This window comes from Furipterus horrens, unplaced genomic scaffold (genome assembly GCF_987537825.1).
Source record: "Furipterus horrens unplaced genomic scaffold, mFurHor1.1.pri manual_scaffold_8, whole genome shotgun sequence".
In the NCBI taxonomy this organism is placed as follows: Eukaryota; Metazoa; Chordata; class Mammalia; order Chiroptera; family Furipteridae; genus Furipterus; species Furipterus horrens.
Window position 1 is genome coordinate 2,286,873 of NW_028327178.1, and position 23,823 is coordinate 2,310,695.

Sequence of the window (23,823 nt, forward strand, 5' to 3'; positions counted from 1 at the left end):
CTAAAAATTCAATAAAGTGATCATTGTTTATCAATCTAAGTCAAATATTAAAATTATATTCCAGAGGAGTAGTTTTCAAACTAGGCATTTGGAAACTCTAAGGTCGTCGGCAGCCGTCCGTCTCGAGAGACGATGGCGTAGCTTCTTAAGAGTCTATCTGCACCGTCGAGAATGGCTGTGAGATCCGACTCGGGAGTGACACGGTATCTGTCTCCTCCCATGTTGAATCGACATCTTGCGATGACGCTGGAGTGTCCTCTCCAGTGGAGCTGAAGCTACAGAGCCTGGGCAGGGTGATATGGAGGGTCTGCTGTTGCCCATGCAGCAGACACCCCCTCTCTTCGCAGCTGAAGGATCCAAGGGAAAGACGGAGTCAATACAGCTTGGCTTCAGGTGCGCCGCAGGAGTTGCCGGTGTTGACTACAAGGTCAAACCGCCTTAGGGACTCCGGCTCCGGATTTTCTGTCGGGGTTTACTCCCTTAGCCTTTCCCCTGAAGAGGTATGCCGCAAGGCAGCGGAGGTTTTTTTGGCATCAGAGTTTTCCTTCTAAGGTAGTTCAGTAATTATCCAACAACTGATTTTGAATTTGATAAAATTTTAACGACATCAAAAACTGAAAAAATCCATCGTGGCACGCATTATAAATACACTCTAGCCCATGTCAGGCCGCCAGGGCACGGGAAGTCGGCCGGGGCTCGCTGCGCAGTGTGCTGAGGCCGCGCGGGGGCAAGCCCAGCCCCGGCTGGGGGCCCTGGTGTGAGGCCACAGCGCACAGCCGGGCTCGGGCTCAGTGACATCAAGGTGCCTCATCTAACACAAGCAGTGGTCCCACTGGCTGGCACCCGGCACCCCTCTTGGCAAAGGAGGAGGTGGGCCCCCCGAGGTGGGTGACTCCCCTGGGGACTGACCCTCCGACAGGCCTGGAGGCCAGCGGCCACCAACAACTCCCCACCTGCTTGTGAGAACAGTCCTGTCTGATATTTTTTAAGGTCCTAAGTATTTCCAATTTTCACCACCACATCGACGGGTTAGCGGCAGATGTCACTTAGACCGATTCCACACGTGGGGCCTGCACGTGACCTTGTTTGAAATAACAGTTCTGCTACTTAAAAGTAACAGTTTAAAAACCATAGTTATGCAAGAGAAGTGCAACAGAAAGGCAGTTACAATTTAGATATGAAAAATTTATGATGAAAGAAACGGAGAAGCCCCCAACAGCAGCTCAGACCTCCTGCACAGAGTTCAGGCTGAGCAGGACTACCCTAACAGCCAGCTGTGGTCAGGAAGGGGCGTTCCGTCACTTCGTCACTTCTGTCTGTTTCCTAGGGAAGGCAACGGCACGGCATGACCTCTTCCACGAGGAGAGACGGTCTTCAGTGACGTGTGCGCTCTAAATAACTCACGCATCAGCACTGAGGCTTTCGGGGTGCACCTCTAATCGGATCCCCATTTTACCGAACTTCCCAGAAACACCACTCTGGCGTTAAGCAAAGACAGAACTCATAAAATGCTGAAAGAATGAATAATTAATGAATGAAATATATCTGTAATATCTCTGTGCTGTTAGGTGACCTCTAAAATAAAACGCACTGCGGGAATGAGGGTAATGACAGACGATGCAACCCACTCACTGAGCGTGCAGACGGCAGCCCGAGGAGCGCAGGCCAGCGTCCCGCGGGGGCTTCGGGGTTCAGGCGCAGACCCCAGCGTCCCGCGGGGGGCGGCGGTGCTGAAAGGCCACCGGGAAGGCTCCGGCCCCGGCGTGAAGACGCGCTCCCGCTCCGACTCGGGCCCCGCAGTCTGCTTGCGACGCTCCTCGGACAGGCGTCCCTCGGCTCCTGCACGCCCTGGGGTGTCTCAGACCCTCGCAGCTCCGACATCACACCCAGGCTCCAGGGGCAAGCTCGCCCCCGTCCTTCGCCCTGTGCGCCCCCTGCACACGCCCGTCTCGGCGGGTGACCGAGTCGGATCCCTCGTCCGCCCCGCACCCAGCTCCCTCACACTGACCCCTGCCCTGCAGTCCGGCGGGGCCCCGGCCACAGGGCCTCCCACACCCCCTGGGCATGGCGATGCTGCCCGGGCCTCCAGGACGCTCGCAGGCCGCGCGGGGGTGCCGCCCACCCACCGCCTCCCCTGCGGCTGGGGCGCTCGCTCCTCCGGGAGGCCTCGGCGCAGGCCCGGCCTGTCCCTTCCCTGCACGCGCCCCCGGCCTTTGGGTTCCCCCAGTGAGCCCGTGTTAGGGTTACGTATGGACGTGACAGGTCACCCTTTAGGCTCCGGGACCCCTACAGGCGGGAAGCGGCTCCAGGACCGGCTTCCTCGCTGGGCGAGAGGACACCGCTCGCGCTGAGTAACTGGAGCGGCCCCTTACTTTGGCCAAGAGATAAAATCACTTGAAAATGGGGTGAACCCAAAGATTATGAACTTAACTGTAAGGAACATAAAGGAAAAGAACTTTTCAATTTTAAAGTCACTACAATCAGGCGGTACGATGCATCCGCACACTGAGCAGCCAATCACGCCTTAAGTGGCACTGACATCGCCCCGACGCCCCCCGGGAGAGCCCGGCAGGCCCCGCCCCGCCCGCCCCCAGCAGCGGCGCTCACCTGTAGTCGCACCAGGGGCAGCGGTAGGGCTTCTCGCCCGTGTGCACCCGCTTGTGCCGCGTCAGGTGGGACTGGGTGGTGGAGGCGAAGTGGCACTCGTCGCACTTGAAAGGCTTCTCTCCTGTAACGCAGAAAGGGGTGCGCGTGAGTCAGGGCGGCAGAGGAGCGGAGCGGCCACAGCTGCCGCTGCCACCCAAACCAGGCCTAGCTTCGGGCCACGCGACGGCTGCGACCCACGGCCTGCACACGCCGGGCCTTTCACTCTTTGCTCTCGGCGACAAAGCAGACCCCCGACTGTCATCACTGGGCTCCGACAGGAGAACGGCATGCGTGTGCACGTCTCGGCTCCCACGGAACTGACGCCTGCGGGCATCCCCGCGTGGGCAGGCGCCCGGCGGACTCGGTTAGAGCGGGGCCCGCGTGGGCAGGCGCCCGGCGGACTCGGTTACAGCGGGGCCCGCGTGGGCAGGCGCCCGGCGGACTCGGTTAGAGCGGGGCCCGCGTGGGCAGGCGCCCGGCGGACTCGGTTACAGCGGGGCCCGCGTGGGCAGGCGCCCGGCGGACTCGGTTAGAGCGGGGCCCGCGTGGGCAGGCGCCCGGCGGACTCGGTTACAGCGGGGCCCGTAAACATCTCAGCGCGGTCACAACCAGGCAGGAGCCCGTGTCAGGTACACTTTGAATGCGCAGTAGAAAACTTACTGAGATGTGAACTACAAGGAAAAGAAACAAGGACAGTAGGACTTCCTAGCGCTTTACGTCTTATCTCCCCTGGGACATCCCGCAGCTCGCTCCGTGTGCGTTTCACCAGGGGTCGCCCCCCGCCCCGCGAGCCCCGCGCCGGGGCGCCTTACCTCCCGCACCCCGCCCCCCGACCCACGCTCAAGGACGTCATCGAGGCCGTCAGCGTTTAAGGCCGCCAGCAACACTGGCTGGGGAGCACCGGAAACGTGGCTACTGAACTTCAATTACCGTAAATTAAATTTTAAAACGGGTACCGGATACACCCATAGAAAGACTGTTTCTGTGGGCGTGGGGCAGCCTGGGGACGGGAACTACGTCTTGAAGTAGATTGTATCAGATGTAAACAGAGATCATGGATTTCAGGTGGAAGCCCAGGCTCTGAGGGGGAAGGTGCTAGAAGTGTACATACATGTCCATCTCAAACTCCTAGAACGGAAAATAATGAAGCGTTGATGAGGATGTTACACTGATATCATGCGGAAATAATCTGGAGGTTTTGGGTTGGCCAACGAGCTTATCTGATTTTCCCCGTAAGACGGCTCTAGCAGCGCTCTGTTGTCTTTAACTTCACCTGCGACAACTTTACTACAGTGTATCGCGACAGCTGTCCTATCAGCGTGCATTTGTTTTAAACTTATCAAAATTGGTGAATGTTTGTGTAGCCATTTTAATACTGAACATGGATGAAAATATGCAGTATTTTTGGCATATTATGCTTTATTATTTCAAGACAGGGAAAAACGCCATAAAAGCCTTGTGCTGTGTATGGAGAAGATGCTATGACTGATGGGACATGTCAAAAGCGGTTTGCAAAGTTTCGTGCTGGAGACCTCTCTCCGGATGGTACTCCACGGTCAGGTGGACCAGCTGAAGTTGACAGCGATCACGTCGAGACATCAGCTGAGAACAAGCAACCTTCTCTAATGTGGGAAGCAGCCGACACACTCAAAATACCCAAGTCAATAGTTACTGGTGAAAATGGAAAATGTGCATTTTACAGAAAGAAATAAATGGACTTTTGGCCAACCCAATAGATTGGCAAAAAATATATTTTTTGGTGTGCCGCAGAATTTTAGTACTTAGTTTATGTGTGCCATGAGGTGAAAAAGTTGACAGTCGCTGATCTGTGTGCCGATACAACGCGGTCATGATTATTGTAGCTACGTAAGTCTTCAAGTTAGGTGGGACAAATCTTCCACATTTAATATAAGGAACACAAGCGGTCCAACAGTCTAAAGATTCTTTCAAGACTAAGCCAATTCACAAATATATTCTGATGCTCCCTAATTCCACTCAACCTAAGTCCTGAGAACATCCTGACATCAGGCTCACCGTGAACTTGTTTATTCCAGCAGCCTCGAGGGACATGTGCACCCCACCTGTCATGCATTTGCTCGGAATCGAGGGGAGAAAAGGTCGACATTACAGATGCATTTTCTGCATCTGTGGTATAAATTAAAGGTCATTCAAGTTCCTCAAAGTTAATTTTCTTGGTTTGGAGGTTTTACATAAGTACTTAAGAAACATGATAAATGTTTCTCTCATTTCAATGTATGGCATTTTTATGTCATACAAGTTAAATTTTAAAACAACATTTTAAAGAATAATGTCGTTTACTATATTCTCTGTAACTCTATTAATCTGAAGTTCATATTAAGCTAGCATAACATTGCAATAAACTGTAAATTGTTCTTTCATATTTAACTTGACAGCAGTATAGATTACATTGTGCACCATTAAGAAATTCTGAATTATGCGCAGGCTCAGCGAGCAGAAGTATAATGACCATCAGGTGGTGGCAACCAAGGCCGCCGTCCCGGGGCGCAGTGGGGAGGACTCCCGTTCCCACGAACTGCACGCAGGCCCGCACACGGGAGTTCACGTGGAACTCACTGATTCTGGGCATGCTCAACACGACCCTTTGAACATGTTGATTGTTGTTCTTGTTTTTTAAAGCCAGAAATGATCATTTCTTCAGGAAATTTCTTCAGGAAAAACACTTCAGATATACTTTCTTGTTTGTTAGTTTCAATATATAGCCAAAAAGAAAAAACAAACTCAACTTCGAAGTTGTAAAATTTGAAATAGCATTTCAGCTTCCTGGCATCTGTCAATGCTTACAACGAGGTGGGTCCTCTGTGAAGGGTGCACCCGCTTGTCAAGGAAAACGTCCGAGGGACAGTTCCAATGTACTCGGTGCACCAGGAGCGGCTCTTCCGGGTCCCTTGTCATTGGAAAGCCAGCAGGACCCCTCAGTCTGTAAGCGGGACATTAACTGCTCTTGAACAACAGGGCTGCCTGGAGACCCCCTTTTCAAAGAGCAGAACGAAGGGGAAACGTCCTTCCCTCCTGTTTTCCCTGATATGACACGGTGCGCCTCATCCTTTTCCTTATGAGCAGTCACTTGGCCAAGTAGCCACGAAGGAACAGTCTGCACCTCTGGCTCCTCTGACCGAGCCCAAGAAAGACGAGGGGGCCAGAAGGCGCGGCCAGAGCGGCCCTGATTGTCCGGCGCCATCGGACAGCCACTAGTGGCCCTGCGAGCTCATGGTGTGTCCCTGGGGCGGCGTGATGACAGAGTTGGCTGAGGCTCTGCAACACCGCGTGAGGGCCTGCTCCTGGGCCCTTGAAGCTAGGGCCTCTGGCAGGTGACAAAGTGAGCCTCAGGACGGGAGATGCGCGGTGTTGGCCCGAGACAGCCTGCATCATCGGAGGGCAACATTCACGCCACCTGGAATCCTTTTGATGCCTGTCCTTTCCTAGCTGAGTGTCACTTGCGTGTGCAGTCTGTGGCACAAAGGTGAAGCACGTCAAAGAGGAGCACGGCAGAGAAATACAGATTTCAAACGCCCAGGCAATGCTGGCCCTGGGGAGAAAAGAGCTGTGCGCTGCCTAAGTTTTAGGATCCAGGGTTTTGAAAGCTAAGGGCCTCGACTGAGCTGTGCTAAGCTGTTCGGTTGAAGCAAACAGACTTCAGAACTGACTTTGATATTAAGGAATCAGGTGTGATTTGTGCCACAGCGGCAGATAACTGCCAAAGGGACAGGTGCTCTGTCTGGGAGACACGTGTGATGCCGTATGAAGTTAACAGCAAGGTCACAAGGAGCCTCGGGCCCCGACTCCAAAGGGAAGGCTGTGCATGGTCAGTGCTGGTCCCGACCGGTCCCCGTGCACGCCTGTGATCATAGCATGACTGTCTCCGACGCGGCACGCACGAGGGTCTCCCGGCCCCAGGGTGTGACCCGGCGACAGCAGAGACATTTTAATGGCAACAATCGGGCATCAATAAACTGAAAACAGCAAGAATGAAAACCCCCCAGAGACACTGTACCGCCACGCACTCCCACCTTCTCCAGACAGGCGTGAGGACGAGGCCCACGCACAGGTCTCTTCCGTCACCTCTTACTCTGAATGGGCAACAATGTACGACCACAGGCTGCTCCTGTGAACTGAACACACCCTCCTGTGTTTGCGGGGTTCAGTCTGCGTTCCCAGCACCGTGCTGAACGCGGGAATCTCCCTTTGGGCCCACAACGGCTCATCGCAGAGGGACAGGGGAAGCCTGCGGGCTGGAGCCTGAGAAGCAATGGCTGGCGTGGATTTGCAACGACCTCGGAAACACCATGATGGGCATTAGGGGCGCCTGTTGCTAATCCCTAAATATCAAGAATCAAACTGTGCCAGAAACGTGCCCAACTCAGCCACTCTCGTGGTACCTTAAGGGAAGTCCGACGTTTAGTTACAAAATGTGCTACCACCTGACTTATCATCCACACTGACCGGGCCACTTGTGAGGGTAAGAAGCGGTTATGTTGCTGATGCCTGCAAGGGACAACGCAGAACAGCGCCATCCTAGGGACACATAACTTAGAATTATTAAAGGCATCACTCACAGAGCCTACTACAGCGTACCGAGGAGGGCGACAATCTTCACAAATGTTTACCAGTCTGCACCCTGGAGCGTCCCTAACTCAGGTGCCATCTTGTTTTGTTAAATCACCGAGGCCGCCCCTTCAATGGCCGCGTCCCCGTGTCGCCCTCTTCCGCGCTGTCCACGCCTAAGAGCAAAAGTGACTGAAAAGGCGGTGGCCCCCGAACACACCCGCTGCTCAAACTCGCAGGGCGACCACGGGCCAGGCCTCCGCAGGCGTGGGTGTGACAGGCAGACGCACCGGAGGGGGGGGGGCCTGAGGGGAATGCGGACCCGCCCCCCACCTCTCCCCCCACCAGGTCCGGCAGAGCCTGGTCTGCTCTGGAGGCCTAACTCCTAGCTATGAATGCCCCTCCTGGTCAGGAACGCGCAGGGGACACTGGATCCTCGAGACACGCCGCGGGCCTGGTTTTTAACACAAACACGGAAACCTCACAATAGTCACACAGAACTTCCCGGAAGCCCCAAGGACACGGGGCCAGCAGGGTGCTGGGCGCCGCACTGACCTGTGTGCTGCCGCCGGTGCTTGGTGAGCGCGTGCCGTGTCCCGCCCGCGAAGCCGCAGAGGTCGCACAGGAAGGACTTCTCTCCTGTTGCAACAACAAACACGTGAGGGCCCGCCGAGGTCACAGATCATTGAAACACATCTCTCCCGGCTTCCAGGGCTACTAATTCCCCCAATCAAATGTTTCCATGTAAATATGTCAAATGGGAATGAAATTACCACTGCGGGTTATTGACTGTGATAAAATCTGAAAAGCACCACTGAACATAATTACATACTTGTCAGACCCATAAAAATTAGCTTTATTATCAATGGAATGGTTTTGTACAACTTCATTTCTGGTAGATGTCTTCCAGATGGGGCTGCTTTATGCACTTGAACAGTTTTTATGCATACCCTGATTTTTTACAATTCCCATACATCTGGCCTTTCTGAGCTGGGTAAAGATTGCTCGGAATAGTTAATATACAGTATATATGATTCTGCTTAAATAAAACCTATTGGATTTTCTAACAACTGAAGGATATTGAATTGGTTTTATCTGATTCTATCAGGGTCTTCTTTAATAACTTCCTACTTAATAATGTGAATTAAATGGTCTCCTAGAACACACAGAGGATCCCACGTAACAATAAACCCTTCATTCCTCAGCACCCACAGCTGCAGTTCAATGCTGTTGGTGGCGCTCAGACGTTCACAGCACAGAAAAAGAAGCCGAGGGATGCTAAAGAAATGGTACAAAAACTCCCGTTATCCATCTTTAATGATCACTCTGGACTGGAAACCTCTGCAACAATTAGAGACAGATTGGGCGGGCTCAGGATTTGTTAAAAGTGTGTAAGTGCTCCTTTTTAAAGCATTTTTCCACAGCTAACACTTGCCCTCCGTGTTATAAACGCGATCCATCTTTCTGCTGCCGCGTGTTTAGACAATAAGTGCCGGCAAGCTGGGCAGAGGGTCCCACAGGCTCACGACGGAGGGCCGGCGAGAATGAAAATGCTAACCTTGGAGAGAGCCAGGGAAATCATACAATGGGGTTCCGGAAACGAAGTGAGTCGTCTGCACCCCTCCCCTCGCCCTCGCCGTCACTCGCCTGGAGGTGCTAATGCGAGTCTTCAAGGGGCCCGCCTGAGCCAGCCCGCCCCGTCCCGCACGTGCTGCGTCCAGGAAACGGTCCCTGCCTTTCTAAGCTTCGCAGCGACGTGACGGTAAGAAGGCAGGACAGCCTGGGTAACCAAAAGGTCTTCCCTTTGAGAGCATGACTAGCGTTTCTAGCTTAAAGGAACAGGAATTAACAGAGTTTTAACTAAATTATGTTGACTCTCACTTCACAGTGGTACGTGAAAACATTCGTTCCTATCGTACATAAAATAAAGCTGGCTTTGAACATTTTACCTATCTTGGGGTTTATTCGTTGACATCACTATTTCAATGCAGAAGAAAGGAATAGAGTAGGTGGGCTGTGAAGAATAGTGTTTAATTATAATCACTCATTTAATTATTTAATCAATTAGAAATATAAATCTTTCTAACTAGCTGTATTATCAATTAAGTGACACTGAACACAGACTTCTTCAAATCCCCCCAGATAACTTGCTCATTAATATCAACCTGCTACTGTACACTGAGGCAGAACTGTTCTCCACGATCTGCCCCTCTCCACCCTCTGGCGGGCGTGTGCACGTGCCGACCCACTCACACATGCATATGCACACACGTGCACCTGGGGTGTGCGCCGTGGAGACACTGGGGCTGGCCAGCCGGCCCGCCTGCCTCTGACAAGGAAGGAGTGTTCTCGTCTGCTTCAGATCCCAGAGGAGCGAGACCCGTTTCTCGGCCTGGTGAACTCTGTGACCCACATCCTTCTTATACAACAGAAGCACTCCCAAGCACAGAAAGCTCCTGGTGATGTATGTTCTTTACAGGTACATACGCTGCGTGTACACCTTCAGTTTTGCTCCCTTTCCTGGTTTAACATATGTACTGGCACAAAGACAAGACCTTTTCCATGGGATCTGGTTCTAGATACATGAGTGACCTTGAGTTTGACGGGTGGGTTTTATGCAGGATGCTATTCTGCCACGTCTTGTATGTAAAATTTACCGTGGTGGCTTGATGTGTTCGTCATGCTACATTCAATTTTCAATGACCTTTCTTTTTTTTTTTTGAGGGTGCGGGGGGTTTGTGCTGGAGAGTGGGCAACAGAGTATTTTTCAAAAAAAAAAAAACTTCAGAGGAAAAACTAAATGTAATATTTCACTCCCCGTGGAGGGGGCTGACGTAATATGCCATATTTACATGACAGCAGAGATCCGGGAGGAGACTTCTCTTAACAACTTGAATTAGTTTCACGTGTGCCATTTTGCATTCAAATGTAGAAAGACATGGAAACCAATCCTTTATTTTCTATTAGAAAACAGCCACTGTCCCCTCTCTCTCATTACGGTGCAGACTACAAGACCTAACAACAAAAATCCATATTATTGATCTGGCCAAGTCTCCACAATTATTCTTTAGGAGGAAACGCCAACGATAAATTACATCTGCACCGGCTTTTCATCTGCTGTTCGATATAAGTGATCTCTCAGGGCAGGCTGGGGACCCTAAATCGTCAGCGCCCCTGTCAGGGAAGCTGAGGGGCCTGAGCTGCCGCACGCGGCTTCAGAAGAGCCCTGAACCTACGCCTTCTAACAACGATGGGGGGTTCTGGGCAATCAGAAGGACATTTGGGAAAGCTGATTAAAATTTATTTTTTTCCTTGAAACACAGAAAAAACGTGTGACGAGAAGGAGGACCCCCAAAACACCAAGCAGCTCTTGGTGCCCCGGCGCTGGTGGGCACGGGGCGTCCATGGGCTTAGATAACAGAAGCGGGTCCTCAGCGCGGAGCAGGGGCCACGCGTGGCACGGGGACGACCGGCTGCTGCTCTCCGTTCCTGGATTTGAGCCCCGCAGAGCCTTTAAGTGTTTTGATGTAAAACGTATATGAATTTGTACTTTTTAAGTCTATTATTATCTAAAATTTATACTGGCTAAATTCAGATGAGTCTCTGTATAAATTATCAAAAACTCTTAAATCTGAGAGCATTCTCCTCTTAAGAAAAATAGTGATTGGATTAAAAAATTTTAAATGGTACATAAAAGTTAGGTTTAATAATGTTCAAAACTAGGATGGTGCTGGGTGTCCTGGTAACCCAACGCCAAGGCTAGTGAGCTCTGCCCCATGACCTTCGTCGCAATCACACCTGGAAAGGTGTGTTTAAGCGCATGCGCGCGCGCACACACACGCGGCAGCAGCAAGCACCCGCGGGGACCCACCGCCCACAGCCCGCACACACACGGGCACACGCGGCGGCAGCAAGCACCTGCAGGGGCCCACCACCCACAGCCCCGCACACACGCACACACGGCGGCGGCAGCAAGCACCCGCGGGGACCCACCGCCCACAGCCAGCACACACGCCCACACAGACACACGCGGCAGCAGCAAGCACCCGCGGGGACCCACCGCCCACAGCCCGCACACGCACACACACCGCCCACAGCCCCGCACACACACACGCGCACACACGCACATGCGGCAGCAACAAGCACCCGCGGGGACCCACCGCCCACAGCCGGCATACGCACACACACCGCCCACAGCCCGCACACGCACACACACCGCCCACAGCCCGCACACGCACGCACACACGCACAGCAGTGTCGCGGGCGCCGCTGCGCACCTGTGTGGGTCCGGTAGTGGTCCTTCATGGCCGAGGCCGTGAGGAAGGAGTAGTGGCAGGTGGGCCAGGTGCACTTGAAGGGCTTCTCTCCCGTGTGCAGCTTCATGTGGTTGTTCAGGGCCCACTTCTCGGTGAAGCTCCTGTCGCACAGGTGGCACGTGAACTTCCTGCAGAGAGAGATGGGGACGCGTGAGCGCGGCGCCCAGTCCGAGGCCGGCGGCAGCTCCCGGCCCCAGGCGCGGCGGGCCTGCTCTGTCACGTCTGTATAACCAGGCATTGATTTTGCTGTCCAGGCCTGGCACTTGAGCCATTTATTCTCTGCTTTGCGGTTGGGCCCAACGGGTTTGAAAAATTCTGTTACAGTCCAGTCACCCCCGAGGCAAATGTGAGAATGGATTTCACCTGTGCGGGCCGCCGCCACTTATCCAGGGCCGGCTGTCAGAGCAAAGGCTAAATGAAAAGCCGCCGCAGTGAACCGCGTGGGCGGGCCCCGCGCCCCGGACCGCAGGGCCCCTGCTGGGCTCCGGGAGGGGTCCCCAGGGTGGCTCCCGCACAGGGGCCCTCCGGGCACCGCACGGCTGTGGAGGAAGTTGACTTTGATAGAATGGCCCTTGATCAAATAAGCCTTTGAGAAAAAATACACCTCAGTTACGTCCTACATGAAAAAAGCCTGAAAATAACAAACCCGCACTCACACGAGACGACCCTTCAGCCCCAGCTCACGGGAGAAGGCACCTTCAATAACCAAGGCAACATGAACCATAAACAAAAATCTCTAACCCTCCCTCTGGTTACTCTTCTGTCCCTTCTCACTTGCCCTCATGAAATCATGACTAAAATTTGCTGTTTATTTCCAATATAGTTTAGTTTAAAGCCTTCCTTATACCTCATAAAGCAGTGTCCAGCTAATTCAGGATAATGAATAATCAAATAAAAGCAAATTAAAACCCAATATTCAAAATTGAAATATCTTAATAAGTTGATAAGCACTATGCCACAAAAAAGAAACTCCAGCAGCCTGATATATCATAAATTTGTCTATACTTTCAGCAAGTGAACGCAAATACAAATAGGATTACAATATCTGTGTTTTAAATTATGATATAAGTATTAAGGTGTAAAAAGAACGTAGTCTTTGCAAAAAGGCTTTAAGTATGATTTTACCAATCTTCTTCATCTCATAAAGTTAGAAAAAGGATCCCAAGCTCCAAATAACTGTCTTTCTCATTTGGGGCCAAATGTGGATCACTTCAACAAATTAATCAATCAGAGGTTCATAAATTCCTATCAATTGAATTATGAAATTAGCTTTTATAAAAACCCCTCTTCATTTGCTATATGTATTTATATTTTTATAACATTGGATCTTAAATGCAACAGAAGTAAAAATTGCGAAGTATTTCAGAACTGTCATATAAAATATCTTGAGTGCTTCATTAATATTAAAATTGCCAATTAATGTTTCTACAAAATGTGAGGCTGTGTTTACACCCATAACTCAGACTGACTTCGAAATTACTGTATCTTGTGATCATTGCTTACTGGTGCTGCAGAGTGACAAATATAACTAAATACGTTGAAATGCACTGTAAAAAAATATCATGTCTGTATATCTCTTTGACAGGTCTTCATGCATTTAACATTTCAAAACCATGACAGGGATCTTATTTCTAAGATAAATTCCCCTATCTACTTATTTCTTTGTGTATTTATTGTGGATCTAACCTTCTCCTACGAGAAATAAATAAGGAGGTTAAGTAGATGCTATCTTTTAACAAATAGTTTCTCCAGACTGTATTACAACTTTATGAATGACAAAATAAATCCCTCATTTTTAAATCTACCATGATGTACATTTAACAAAATTACATCTATGAAACCTCAATATATGTACTCTATTATTCATATGTAATAAAAATGTTCAACTAGAGCTTAGTGCCTGTCATGAAATGACAAAAGCCAGATAACAAAGGGCTGAGGCCACCGCTTGACTTTCAGAAAACCTCACGTGTTTTCCAGCTGCTTTAGAACCAATGGCTCCTGGCCTGGGGGCCGCTGGGAAGAGCCGCGAGGAAGATGAAGGCCTTCATCCACGGGGATGCTGGGACTCCACCAATACAGAGCCTCAGATACTAAGACTCGCTGCCTCTGTCCCCGCTGCCATGCCAGGAGGACAGGCCCCCCCCCCCGAAGGGGGCGCGGTCCCGGCCATCGGGAAGGTCCCCAGGAGGCCACATGTGCCCAGGCACCGGTATCGGCCCGGCTGTGGGCACCCCTGCACTGCCCGAGGTGCTGTCTGCACAGCAGGGACAGAGGGTGAGAGTCCGGGTTGGCTCTCAGCAAAACCTCGGGCCCCTACAGGAGAAACATCACTCACAAAAATAGCGTCGATGACAAAGAAGGGGACAGGATGGGAGGGGACAGGAGGAAAGGGCGAAGGGGGAGGGGAAGGGGGAAGGAGAAGGGGAAAAGGAAGGCGATGGGAAGGGGGAAGGGACGGGGGGAAGGGGAGGGAAGAAAAATGCCATCACATATTTAGAAGCAGCCGCTGATGGTGGGACAGATGAAGGAAGGCTTCTTGGAGCCACGTTCTGTTCAGCTGCCAGAGGAGGGAGGCCCGGGAGAGCAAGGGGCCCGCAGAGCCGCAGCGCTGGCCGGGCGAGGCCAGGCCCTGTGCCCAGGCCCGGACAGGTGCCCAGGCCGCCACTGGCCGCCCACACAGTCGGAGCTGCCTGCACGGCCCGCGCTGGAAGCGAGGCGGTGCCCCTGGCGTATCGCAGACCCTGGCGGGCCGGGGGCCCTCGGGCGTCCGGGCGCTGGCTCTCCCGCCACGTGGACTTCCCCGCGGAACGTGCGGGTCTGCCCCCCACCAGGAAGACTGAGGCGCCCGGACGGCGATGACCATGGCTTCCACATCGGGTTCAGGGCCTCTCGTTGCTACACTTAAACGTGTTATGGAGCAAATTAATTTTTAAATTTTTAAACATTTATAATTTAAATTAAAGAGAGAAAGAAACAGATGTGACAGACCGCAGCACAGGCGTAACCAAGGAGCTAAGGGGACAGCTGTCTGTGGAGAGGAGCCGGGCCCAAGGCCACGTCCAGCCCGCCCGCATCCAACCAGTCCAAGCTGCTTAATAAAACGTCCAGAACGCCGAACAGGGCGCTCAGGTGTGAGTGGGAACGGCAGTCCGTCAACTTCCCTTTCCTCGGGCGTCACGAGACGTCTCTGCCGGGTGCAAAGTGATCTTTAAAGGATGCAAAAGGGCAAAAATCACAAGCAAAAGGAATCAAAAGGATATGATACCCGACTTCTCAACAGCAATGTGGTACCAGACCCACCGTCGCCGTGACCTGGAAACCCTGAGGAGGTGATGTTACATGTGCAGGGTTACCTACGACAGCACCGGCGGTTCCTGCCAAGGGGGACACCACGCCCGCGTCCCTGGCGTCCAGGGCTGGGGCGTCTGTCCTGCTGAGCCTCTTTAGAACAAGCCCCTTTTTCAGGGGTCACCTGTGCTACAGAAGATGGCGACGAGGTCACCTGTGCACATGAACGTGCGTGTTGCGTGCACGATTTTGTTTTTTTAAAAGCAGGCGTCTGAAGCAGGTGTGGCCACATGTTAACACCTTCCAATGTGTTTCCACACTTTTGAAATTTTTACAGATTCAAGAAGAATATTTTAATTAAACAATCAAACGCTATTTTGTATCTTTGGTCCACGACACCTTGGACCAGTCTTGTCAAATTATTAAGTCACACAAACTCACATCTGCACCCTGGCTGCTGTGGCTCAGTGGATTGAGCGTCGGCCTGCGAGCCAAGTGTCGCTGGTTCGATACCCAGTCAGGGCACATGACTAGGTTGCACGTCAGGTCCCCAGTTGGGGGCGTGAGTGAGAGGCAACCACACAGTGATGTTTCTCTCCCTCTCTTTCTCCTTTTCCCTCCCTCTAAAAATAAATAATTAAAAACAAATTTTTTCTTTAAAAAACTCCCATCTGCAAGCAGCAGTGAGCTAGACCTGTGGTGGGGGCAAACGCGGTTTGGTAAGAGGGCTAAGTTGTGTCAAATGGTAAATGATCGTGTAGCTGTTATATATCGAAACTGGGACGTAAAGGTGTTGACTGATCCAAAATTGTTACTGTGAAGCTGATGTTGCCCTACGCACCTGACAGGCAGCACTTGTCCCGATGAACAAACACGGACGCAGAACTGTGAAAACCACACGGGGTTGCTGTGATTCTCAGCCAAACAGGCTGATGCGCTAACACGTCTGTCCCACCAGCTCTAAGTGCCTCCAGCACCACCAGCGCCCAGTTCCTTTGGAATAACAGCCTCTGTGTTCGTTACTGTAACTTAATGATTAGAGGACACTGCACTCAGAGATGAACTGAAAGAAGAACAAGGTGAGGTCCGTGCCCAGCAGGTTACCACGTGCATTTCTGCTGAGCTGCAAATGTAGCTCAAGAACACTCACTTCCTTAAACAAAGAAACACACACAAAGGCATTTAAAGACAACCAATGAAGGGCGACTACTCTGCTCAAATACCTCACTGAGCGTCTTAGGCAAAGACGTGCCCCAAAGGGTAATGAAGCCAGAGGAGGACGCGGGGGGAAGTGCAGCGTCTGTCAGCACCGGAGCTGGCCGGGCCCGCACTGGCTCTGGCCTGGGCACGCGTGAAGCACAAACACACAGCACTCACACTACTGCGTCACGCAGGGAAGGCGCTAAGGCCCCGTCAGGCGCCCCAGTGCTATCCCACCGTAATCCCGTTCATCCTGTTTCCACGAGGCTTCACAGTACGCTACAGACACTTAAGGGAAGCACGCAATTTAAAACTACATGGAAAATAAAAGACTCTCACTGTTTTCTCTAACGGAAAACCTGGGAAGATAAAGATACACTGACAGCTAAGTCATGACTATGACGACACGCAGCGTCCCTCTGGCCGTTTCCTTCCGAATCTTGGTGTGCGTGTGCACGCAGGTGCGGGTAGAGCCCACAGGACTCTGACTCAGTGAAGGGGAGAGACCCTGAAACCAGAACTGCTCCGTGCAAACACTGATATCCAGATTATTCCCGTTTGGCTGGACTCTGAGAGGCCTGTTTCCGATTACACACAAAGCCTGAGCAGGGTTTACGTCAAGCAGCCCCGGTCCTGAGATGAGACAGGCTTCCCCGACCACGTGTGACTCTCCCGGCTCAAGTGTGGCCTGGCGAGCACGCTGGGCCCGCCCCCGAGGCCCCTCCCCGGCCCAGGGGCTCCTGCTGCTTGTGCCGCAGTCGGGGTGCGTTTCGGCCCGAACAGGTAACAATTAGCTTACTTAACAGGCTACATCCTTGTTAACTAGTCGGAACAGAAATTTAACCTCACTCGTGCCAAAGCCTGTCATTTTAAAACCTCTTAACGTGTCCCTCAGACTTTAATTGCTGTGAAATATAGTTTTGGCCCTTCCGACTCAATCCGAAGGTTGAGAAGCCTGGGTCACAGTTACTCCCGGGCAGAGCTTTGCGCGCAGCATGAATCCCAGGGCGACCCGGGCAGCCAAGAACCGGCCAAGGCAACGACTCTCTCTACAGGCCAACCCTCAGGGACGACGGAGGCGGTGCCCCCGGAGAGCTGCACCCCTCTGCGCCTCGTTCCCATGAGACCCTGCTTTGCCAGAGACCACAAACCGTCCTGCCAGGCTGGGCAAACATTCCGCAGCCCCCGCCAGCACAGCCGTGCGCAGGGCCCAGCGGGTCTCTCCCACTTGACTTGATGGGCCATCTGGTGGCCGATAAATCGACTGGGCTCTGCCCTTGCAGCACAGGCAGCCTGCGACCTACGCATGGGCTGTGCCAATAAAACTTTACTCAGAGACAGACAGGGGGCCGGACCTGGGCTGCAGAGCGCATCTGCAAACCCCTGGCTTGGGTGGTGGGCCACACCCCCTTCCCGCCCCCCCAAAGCTCCCTGATCTGTTTGGGGCAGGGGGCACAGCCGAGCGCTGCCGGGAGACAAAGGCCTGCTCAGCCCCGTCTCTCAGGACCCCAGAAGCTGGTCTCGTCCTGGAGCGGTGGTGTTTCCTGACGGGCTTTCAAAGGCCCACGTGAGGAGCACAGGTGGAAGGAATTACTCTGCATCTGAGACCCATTCCAGTCCCCGGCTGCCCGTCCTTTCAAACTGCCCCTTCCCTTTCAAGTGAGCAGCGGAGCTGGGGGCCTTGGAAAGTGAAGCAATTTTAACTAACCAGAGAAGTCAAGTCCTGGCGAACAAGACATACATTAAATCGCCAGTCCTCCGGTCTGGACAAAATAAAATGTTACCGCTTCCGGTTAGGTAAGAAAACACTAGGTTTATGTAAGGAAGGTTAAAATAGCAGTTACAAATAAAGGGCTAATATTGTTTAAAAACTATGTAAAGAGAGTTTCTTTTAAAGCATTGCTTTTGCTGATATAAATAATTTGAGGTCAAATGACAAAATGCATTTCAAACACATTTATACCTTCATCCCAAACACCGTGACTAACGGCCAGTCCTGGGACATTCACAGCACAACCCTAACAGCCTTCGGAGGATAAAAGTTCCCTGTTTCTGCATCAGGTTAAGACGCAGGTACTGGGACCTGCGGTGTGAGGTCCAGCAGGGACGCATCAGGAAATGAGACAACTGTCCGCCTCCCCAGAGGGCGCCGAGCACGGACGGCAGTGGGGTCGTCAGCACGCACGCAGCGCGCCACGCTGGACTTCCAAGGGAAGCTTTCGGTGTTTAGGAGAAGCACCCGTGGTAGAGAATGAAATGACTGGAAAGGCCGAAGGCCGAGCCGACATCAGTAACGAGGCAGCAGGTGAGGCCAGGCTGGGAGGCAGCGGCGGGGGGCGGGGGCGGTCGTGGGAGCAGCGAACCAATCCTAACACCTGGGGGTGGGGGTGGGGGTGAGGGGTCGCTGCACAGAAGGGAGAAATGAAGTCGCATAATTTAAAAAGAATCGATTAACAAGGCCCTGAGAACTGGAGTGAGAAAGTTGGCTTTGAGAGGAAAAAAGGACCCATCTAGCCTTTGTTTTCTGTCCCTGAGCCCTGGGTCTCTTCAGTGCTTGCTTCCACAGTTATTTGACTCGAATTAGCTAAGAGCTCCACGTGGGTTAACTTTCAGGAGCGTCCGTGGCTGAACACATACAGCACACGTGCACACAAGCCACGAATGCGTGCGTGTCTGGAAGAAAACCCCGGAACAACGTCCACGTCTGAGACTGATGATGAACCTTTCCCACGTGGCCAAGCAGCACCCAGCCTCCCCGAGAGCGTGTCGGCCCCAGACCCACCCCTGCAGGTGCCGGCGCGGCGGCCCGGGGCCTCCTCCCTCGCGCGCATGGCGGTGGAAAACCTTCGACTAGGTGTGCAGGCGGCACGCGCCGGCTACCATACTGAACGACTTGGTTAACAAATATAAATAAGACAGACTTCACCAGTAAGACCAGAACACAGGACAGAGTCACACAAGGCTGGGGTCAGTGGTCGTCTTGGGTGGGGAGCGGGCCAGGCAGCCTGGACGGCGAGGAAGGTCGGGTCCAGAAAAGCGTTAGCCAAAATAATGTTTGAATAAAATTTAAAGAAATCGCTATTTACATCCACTGTTGTTTTTTCTGTGCCACACTTTCCTTTAAAAAAAAAAAAAGAAAAAGCCATTTCTGGCCCTTCGGTCCCTGAGGTCGGACGCTCACTCGGCCTGCATGCGGCTGAGCCAGGCCAGGCCGACGGCAACGTGCCGGGGTCGGGTGCGCACGCTGCCAGTGCCCGGAGCCGGCAGCTCACCGCTGCGCGGTGCGCCCCGCAGGGAGACGCCAGCCGCGCCCGGCCGCCGCTGTGGAAGGGACGGAGCCAGGGGTGCAGCAACAAGGTGTCGCCAGAGCTGGAGACGGTGAGACGGCCCCTCACGCTCCGTTCCCACGCATCCCGGGCCCGCTGCCGCTGTCTGCCGCACCAGCACGAGCCCGCCGGCTCCTGCGTCATCTCCCACGCCCCCACGCATGCATTCCCTCAAGGCTGGACGGCTCGGGGGCGGCAGTGACCCCTCCCTGCGCGGTCCGGCCGCAGCAGCAGCACGGCAAGGGCGCGAAGGTGATGCGTCGGGACGGATGAGCTGCACGTAACTGAGCGGTGCCCAGGGCCCCCACAACGGTGAGCAGGGCCCGGCTCAGCCACCCTCCCAAGGACACGCTCGAAGCCGCAGACAAAGCTGCTCGGAGAAGGCTGTACCCCCGGAAGGGACGTGGACAGCGAGCTGCCCAGACACCAACGCAGCTGTGACAGCGGGGCCCCCAGCTCTTCTAGCCCGGACTCCCAGGTGGGGGGGCGGGGGGGCAGCGCAGCCCCTCCGAAATAGGCCCTAACGGTGCCTCCGCTCCCACTGGGTGTGGTCCGAGGTCGCAACGCGTGCGGGGGCGGCCAGAGGCTGTCCCTCTCCAGGACAGGCAGAGCCAGGTGCCGGCATCGGCTGGGGCCCGCCCACCACCACGGCCCATGAGAAACCCCGGTCTCTCTGACTGTGGGGCTAGCTGAGGCCCCTGAGCACAGAAGAGGCCTGCCTTCCCAGAAAGGCACTGGAGAGGCTGACTTCTCCCGCTGTCCAGACAGGACGTGGAGGCAGCAGGAAGGAAGACCCAGAAGTTGTCCCAGCGGGCGTGCTGCGCCGCAGCGGGAAGGAGAGATGATCCACCAGCGCAGGGGCGGAAAGTGATCGCTGCAGCCAGCCCACGCAGGAAGCTGCCCCACGCCGCACAGGCATCCGGTTCCCGGCCCGCTGCCACGTGGAAAACTCCCACTGAGACTGAGACCGGGACAGGACGTCCCACCAGGGAAAGGTGACCGAGAGAAGACCTGTACCCGGCACACCCAGAACCTGCGGGAGCAGTCAGTGCCCCGCAGACCCGCTCCTGAAGACGCTGAAAGATGCAAGGGACACCTGTCCTCGTCTGGACAGGCCACCTCGTAGGGCACCCGGAGGTCTGTGCACTACACCGCCAACCACCACCAACAGTTTTCGCGGTCGGTAAGTCTTTGTCAGTTACTGGCATCTAATGTCCTTCAAAAGTAACAGACAACAGAGCGCTACATACTATACACAGGACCACTTGGGAGCCGAGAGGCAGAAGAACAGTAAGTACGAGTAAAGGCCCAGGTGAAAGGTAATCAGGAGACTGTCCCCTGGGGACAAGGACAGTGAAGACAGGAGCACACGCTACCTCCTGCCCAGCAAGCGCGTCCTCCGACCGAGGCCTGTGACCTGAGCGACACAGGGAAGACCGGGCTCCGGCACCGGCACAGCGGCAGCAACCGGGGCAGAGTGGGGAAGAGGTAAAACCTTGTATTTCAGTGGTCAAATCTCAGGGTGCACATTTCAGAATAAGCTGATGTGAAAACCTGGGCCACCTGACAAATAATAAAACCCGTGGGAACCTGCCCAGTGCAGTCAGCAGTTCCAATAACGTGTCACACGGATGCGCTCTGCCTGTGGCCGGCACGCCCCGAGGCCGCCGCCGGTGCGTCGGGAGCTGTCCTTCTGTGCCCTGTGAACTCCCCCATGACTGTGGCTAGAATTCTAGAAAAGCTGCAGGCCACCTCGGGCACATCGGGCCTCCTGCGCCGGGCGGGACAGCCCCTCCCTCCCTCGCGGCTCAGCACCGGCACCGGGGACACGCGGCTCGGCCTGACGGGCAGGTGGCTTTCCCTGCTGAGAGCTCAGAGATGTGTCCTCTAAGTTCCTTGTCCTAAGACAAGGGGGCTCCTTTTGTTTAAAATAAGCAATACTGCTCCTAATTATTATTTACAACTAGCAAAGAAATAATTCTTTTTGACAAAACCAAACTGAATATTTGAATGAAAATATAAACCATCTAAGTCATCTAACAGAGATTTTAATGAAAACCCCTGAAGTTATATTGTTTATTCAATGAGTGAACAAGAAAGAAAACATACTTACAATCACTAAGGGACGCAGCGGAGGCCTTTCAGGCAACAAAAGGTGTTCTATTCTTTCTGAACAAATCTATGAAACCGGAGACTTCATCTTTAACCCTCTGACTTTAAAGTCACAAGTTCAGATAAAACATTTCAATTCCTCCTCAAGAACACAATTTACTGTACGGATTTCTAGTTAAATATATCCATATTCACAGTCATTATCACTCACAGGGAGCAAATAATGAAATCACTCAGGCTGTTTTTAAAATAAAAACGCAAGAGCGCTAAATGCAACACGTGCAAAAGTCAGGGAGGTAAGTACGTACAGACAGCAAGTAAAGGCCGCCGGACGAGGTAAAGACGACTCCCTCCGGACGTGAGCCCTCGTTAGTTACCGAGGCCGTGGGAGACACGACGCACCCCGTCCGTTTCCCCCCGATGTAGAATACCAGGTGCAGCGCTGACTCCTGCCCGCAGCGCGGTCCGCTCCTCAGCTGCAGGCGCCCTGTAGCGAACCCCGGCCTGCCGCCTCGCCCATCGGGGCGAAGGACGAGAGCAGGGCAGCCTTATCTGGGCCTCCCACGTGCGGCGCGTTCTGCTAAGTGAGGTCACTGCTCTACAGACGAAAACGAGCAAACTGAACGCTGGGGTTTTGCATGGACAGATGTACACACTGTCTGTCAGATAAAGCGCTGTGTCCCTGCCGCTTACACAACAGGCCCGTGCCCGGCAGCCTCCTCCCCGGGGGAGGATCTGATTACACACACAGGCCTTTCCCCAGCAGTCCCAGGGACTGACAGGCTGTCTTCGTGGGGAGTGCAATTTCGGGCTATCGGCTTTCCTGTCTTGCACACGAGGCTGATGAACATCAGGGCACTTCCCGGAGGTCTAATCAGGTTCTCGCGCCGCCTGATTCCGGGCCGTACAAAACATGGCGGGCCCCACGGGTGGGGAAGACGCAGCCTGCAGCTGCTTCTAATGGCCGCTGCTAAGGCATCTGTGGACGGCGAAGTCATGTGAACACGCTGGTGTGTGTGTGTGTCCAGTTATTACCTTTGAAATAACTGAAAATCGCATACTGATTTTTAAAGCTAATGGCTCTATTTATAAAATTAAATATAAAATGGGATCACAAGAAGTCTCCATGTTCCTGGGTGTCCCACTGCTGTGCTTCTGATCACTACTTCCATAGTAACGCCAGTGAAGGGGACTCGCACGGCCTTACAACATCACAGCACGGAGCTCCCTAACCTGGGAGGGTTACCCACCACTTACTATCTTTCCTACCTGCCCCACGAAATCCAGAACAGAACTTACGGAATGAACACACTAGTGAATGTCGATGAGTCTGGAAATACGACTTATATTTTACCTTGGCAGCGAAAGAAATGCTAGACAAAAAATATTCATAAGTAAATGGTGTCCGTGTAGATGCTATGAGCTTGCTGAAAACGAGCGATTCTGTATTTTGGTCTCTTGAACAACAGTAGGAGCAAGAAGAGTCACAATAATAACATTAATACCAGTTAACTAAAAGCTCAGTTCCACATTCTCCGGGGTGGAACTATTTTATAATTCCATATTCTCAAAAAACACAAGCATGAGGTTTTCATACAAATGAAAACACTGAGAGTGGCCTGGCCACTCAAGACCAATGAATTTCCTTTCAATAAAGGAAACAACTCGGCCGTAGTCGTTTTAAAGGCCTTCTGCGTATCTTACCTCGATTGTTAGGAACCCATTTGTTCCTTCCTGGTTTTCCTCGGCCCACACTATCTGGGAGGTGCTGCAAGCGGAAAAAGGCAAGTATCTACACTGCTATTAACGTTAATTAAGCAAATGTCTCTTGAACATCCAGTATGGGCCAGATCCTATCCCATGTTCTGGAAACACAAAGATAAATAAGATTCGAGCCTCCTCCCTCAAGGTAAATGAAATCTGGTAAGAAAGAGAGACACGCAAACACATAAACGATATTTCCAAGTAGCACTTCATCCTATTTTACAGATCGATACACGTGTTGGATCCAGCCGGCAGTTTTCTCCAGCATTAACTGGCCTCATCCTCGGGACGCTGGTCTGCGCAGCCCGCCCCTCCCGGTAGAAGGAGCCTCTTCCTCCCCGCACTGCCCTTCCGCCTTCCCGCGGAGACCGTCTCCAGCGCAGCAATGATTCTCGGTGGCAGGGACCTGGGCGCGGCCTCGCATCCGGCCCACCCCCTCCCCCCCGGGGCCCACAGAGACGCCAGCGCTCTCCTCGCCCCGCGGGTCAGGCCCCCACTCTGCTCCGCTCACTCCCACACGTTAAATACTGGCCCGCAGCTTCAAATGTCATACTGCCTACCCCTACCTGTGTCTCGTCCTCTTC

General features: G+C 53.3%; 1 protein-coding gene across 1 annotated transcript in view; it reads right to left on the minus strand.

Annotated features, from left to right (window-relative positions):
* ZNF407 (zinc finger protein 407) overlaps nt 1-23,823 on the minus strand; it is a 258,043-nt gene that overhangs the window by 82,078 nt on the left and 152,142 nt on the right. Inside the window, exons 4-6 of the mRNA XM_090285385.1 lie at nt 11,508-11,674; nt 7,786-7,869; nt 2,608-2,728 (exon numbers count right to left, since the gene is read on the minus strand). Of these exons, the coding sequence (XP_090141511.1) occupies nt 2,608-2,728; nt 7,786-7,869; nt 11,508-11,674 (372 nt within the window). The remainder of the gene's footprint in view (nt 1-2,607; nt 2,729-7,785; nt 7,870-11,507; nt 11,675-23,823) is intronic.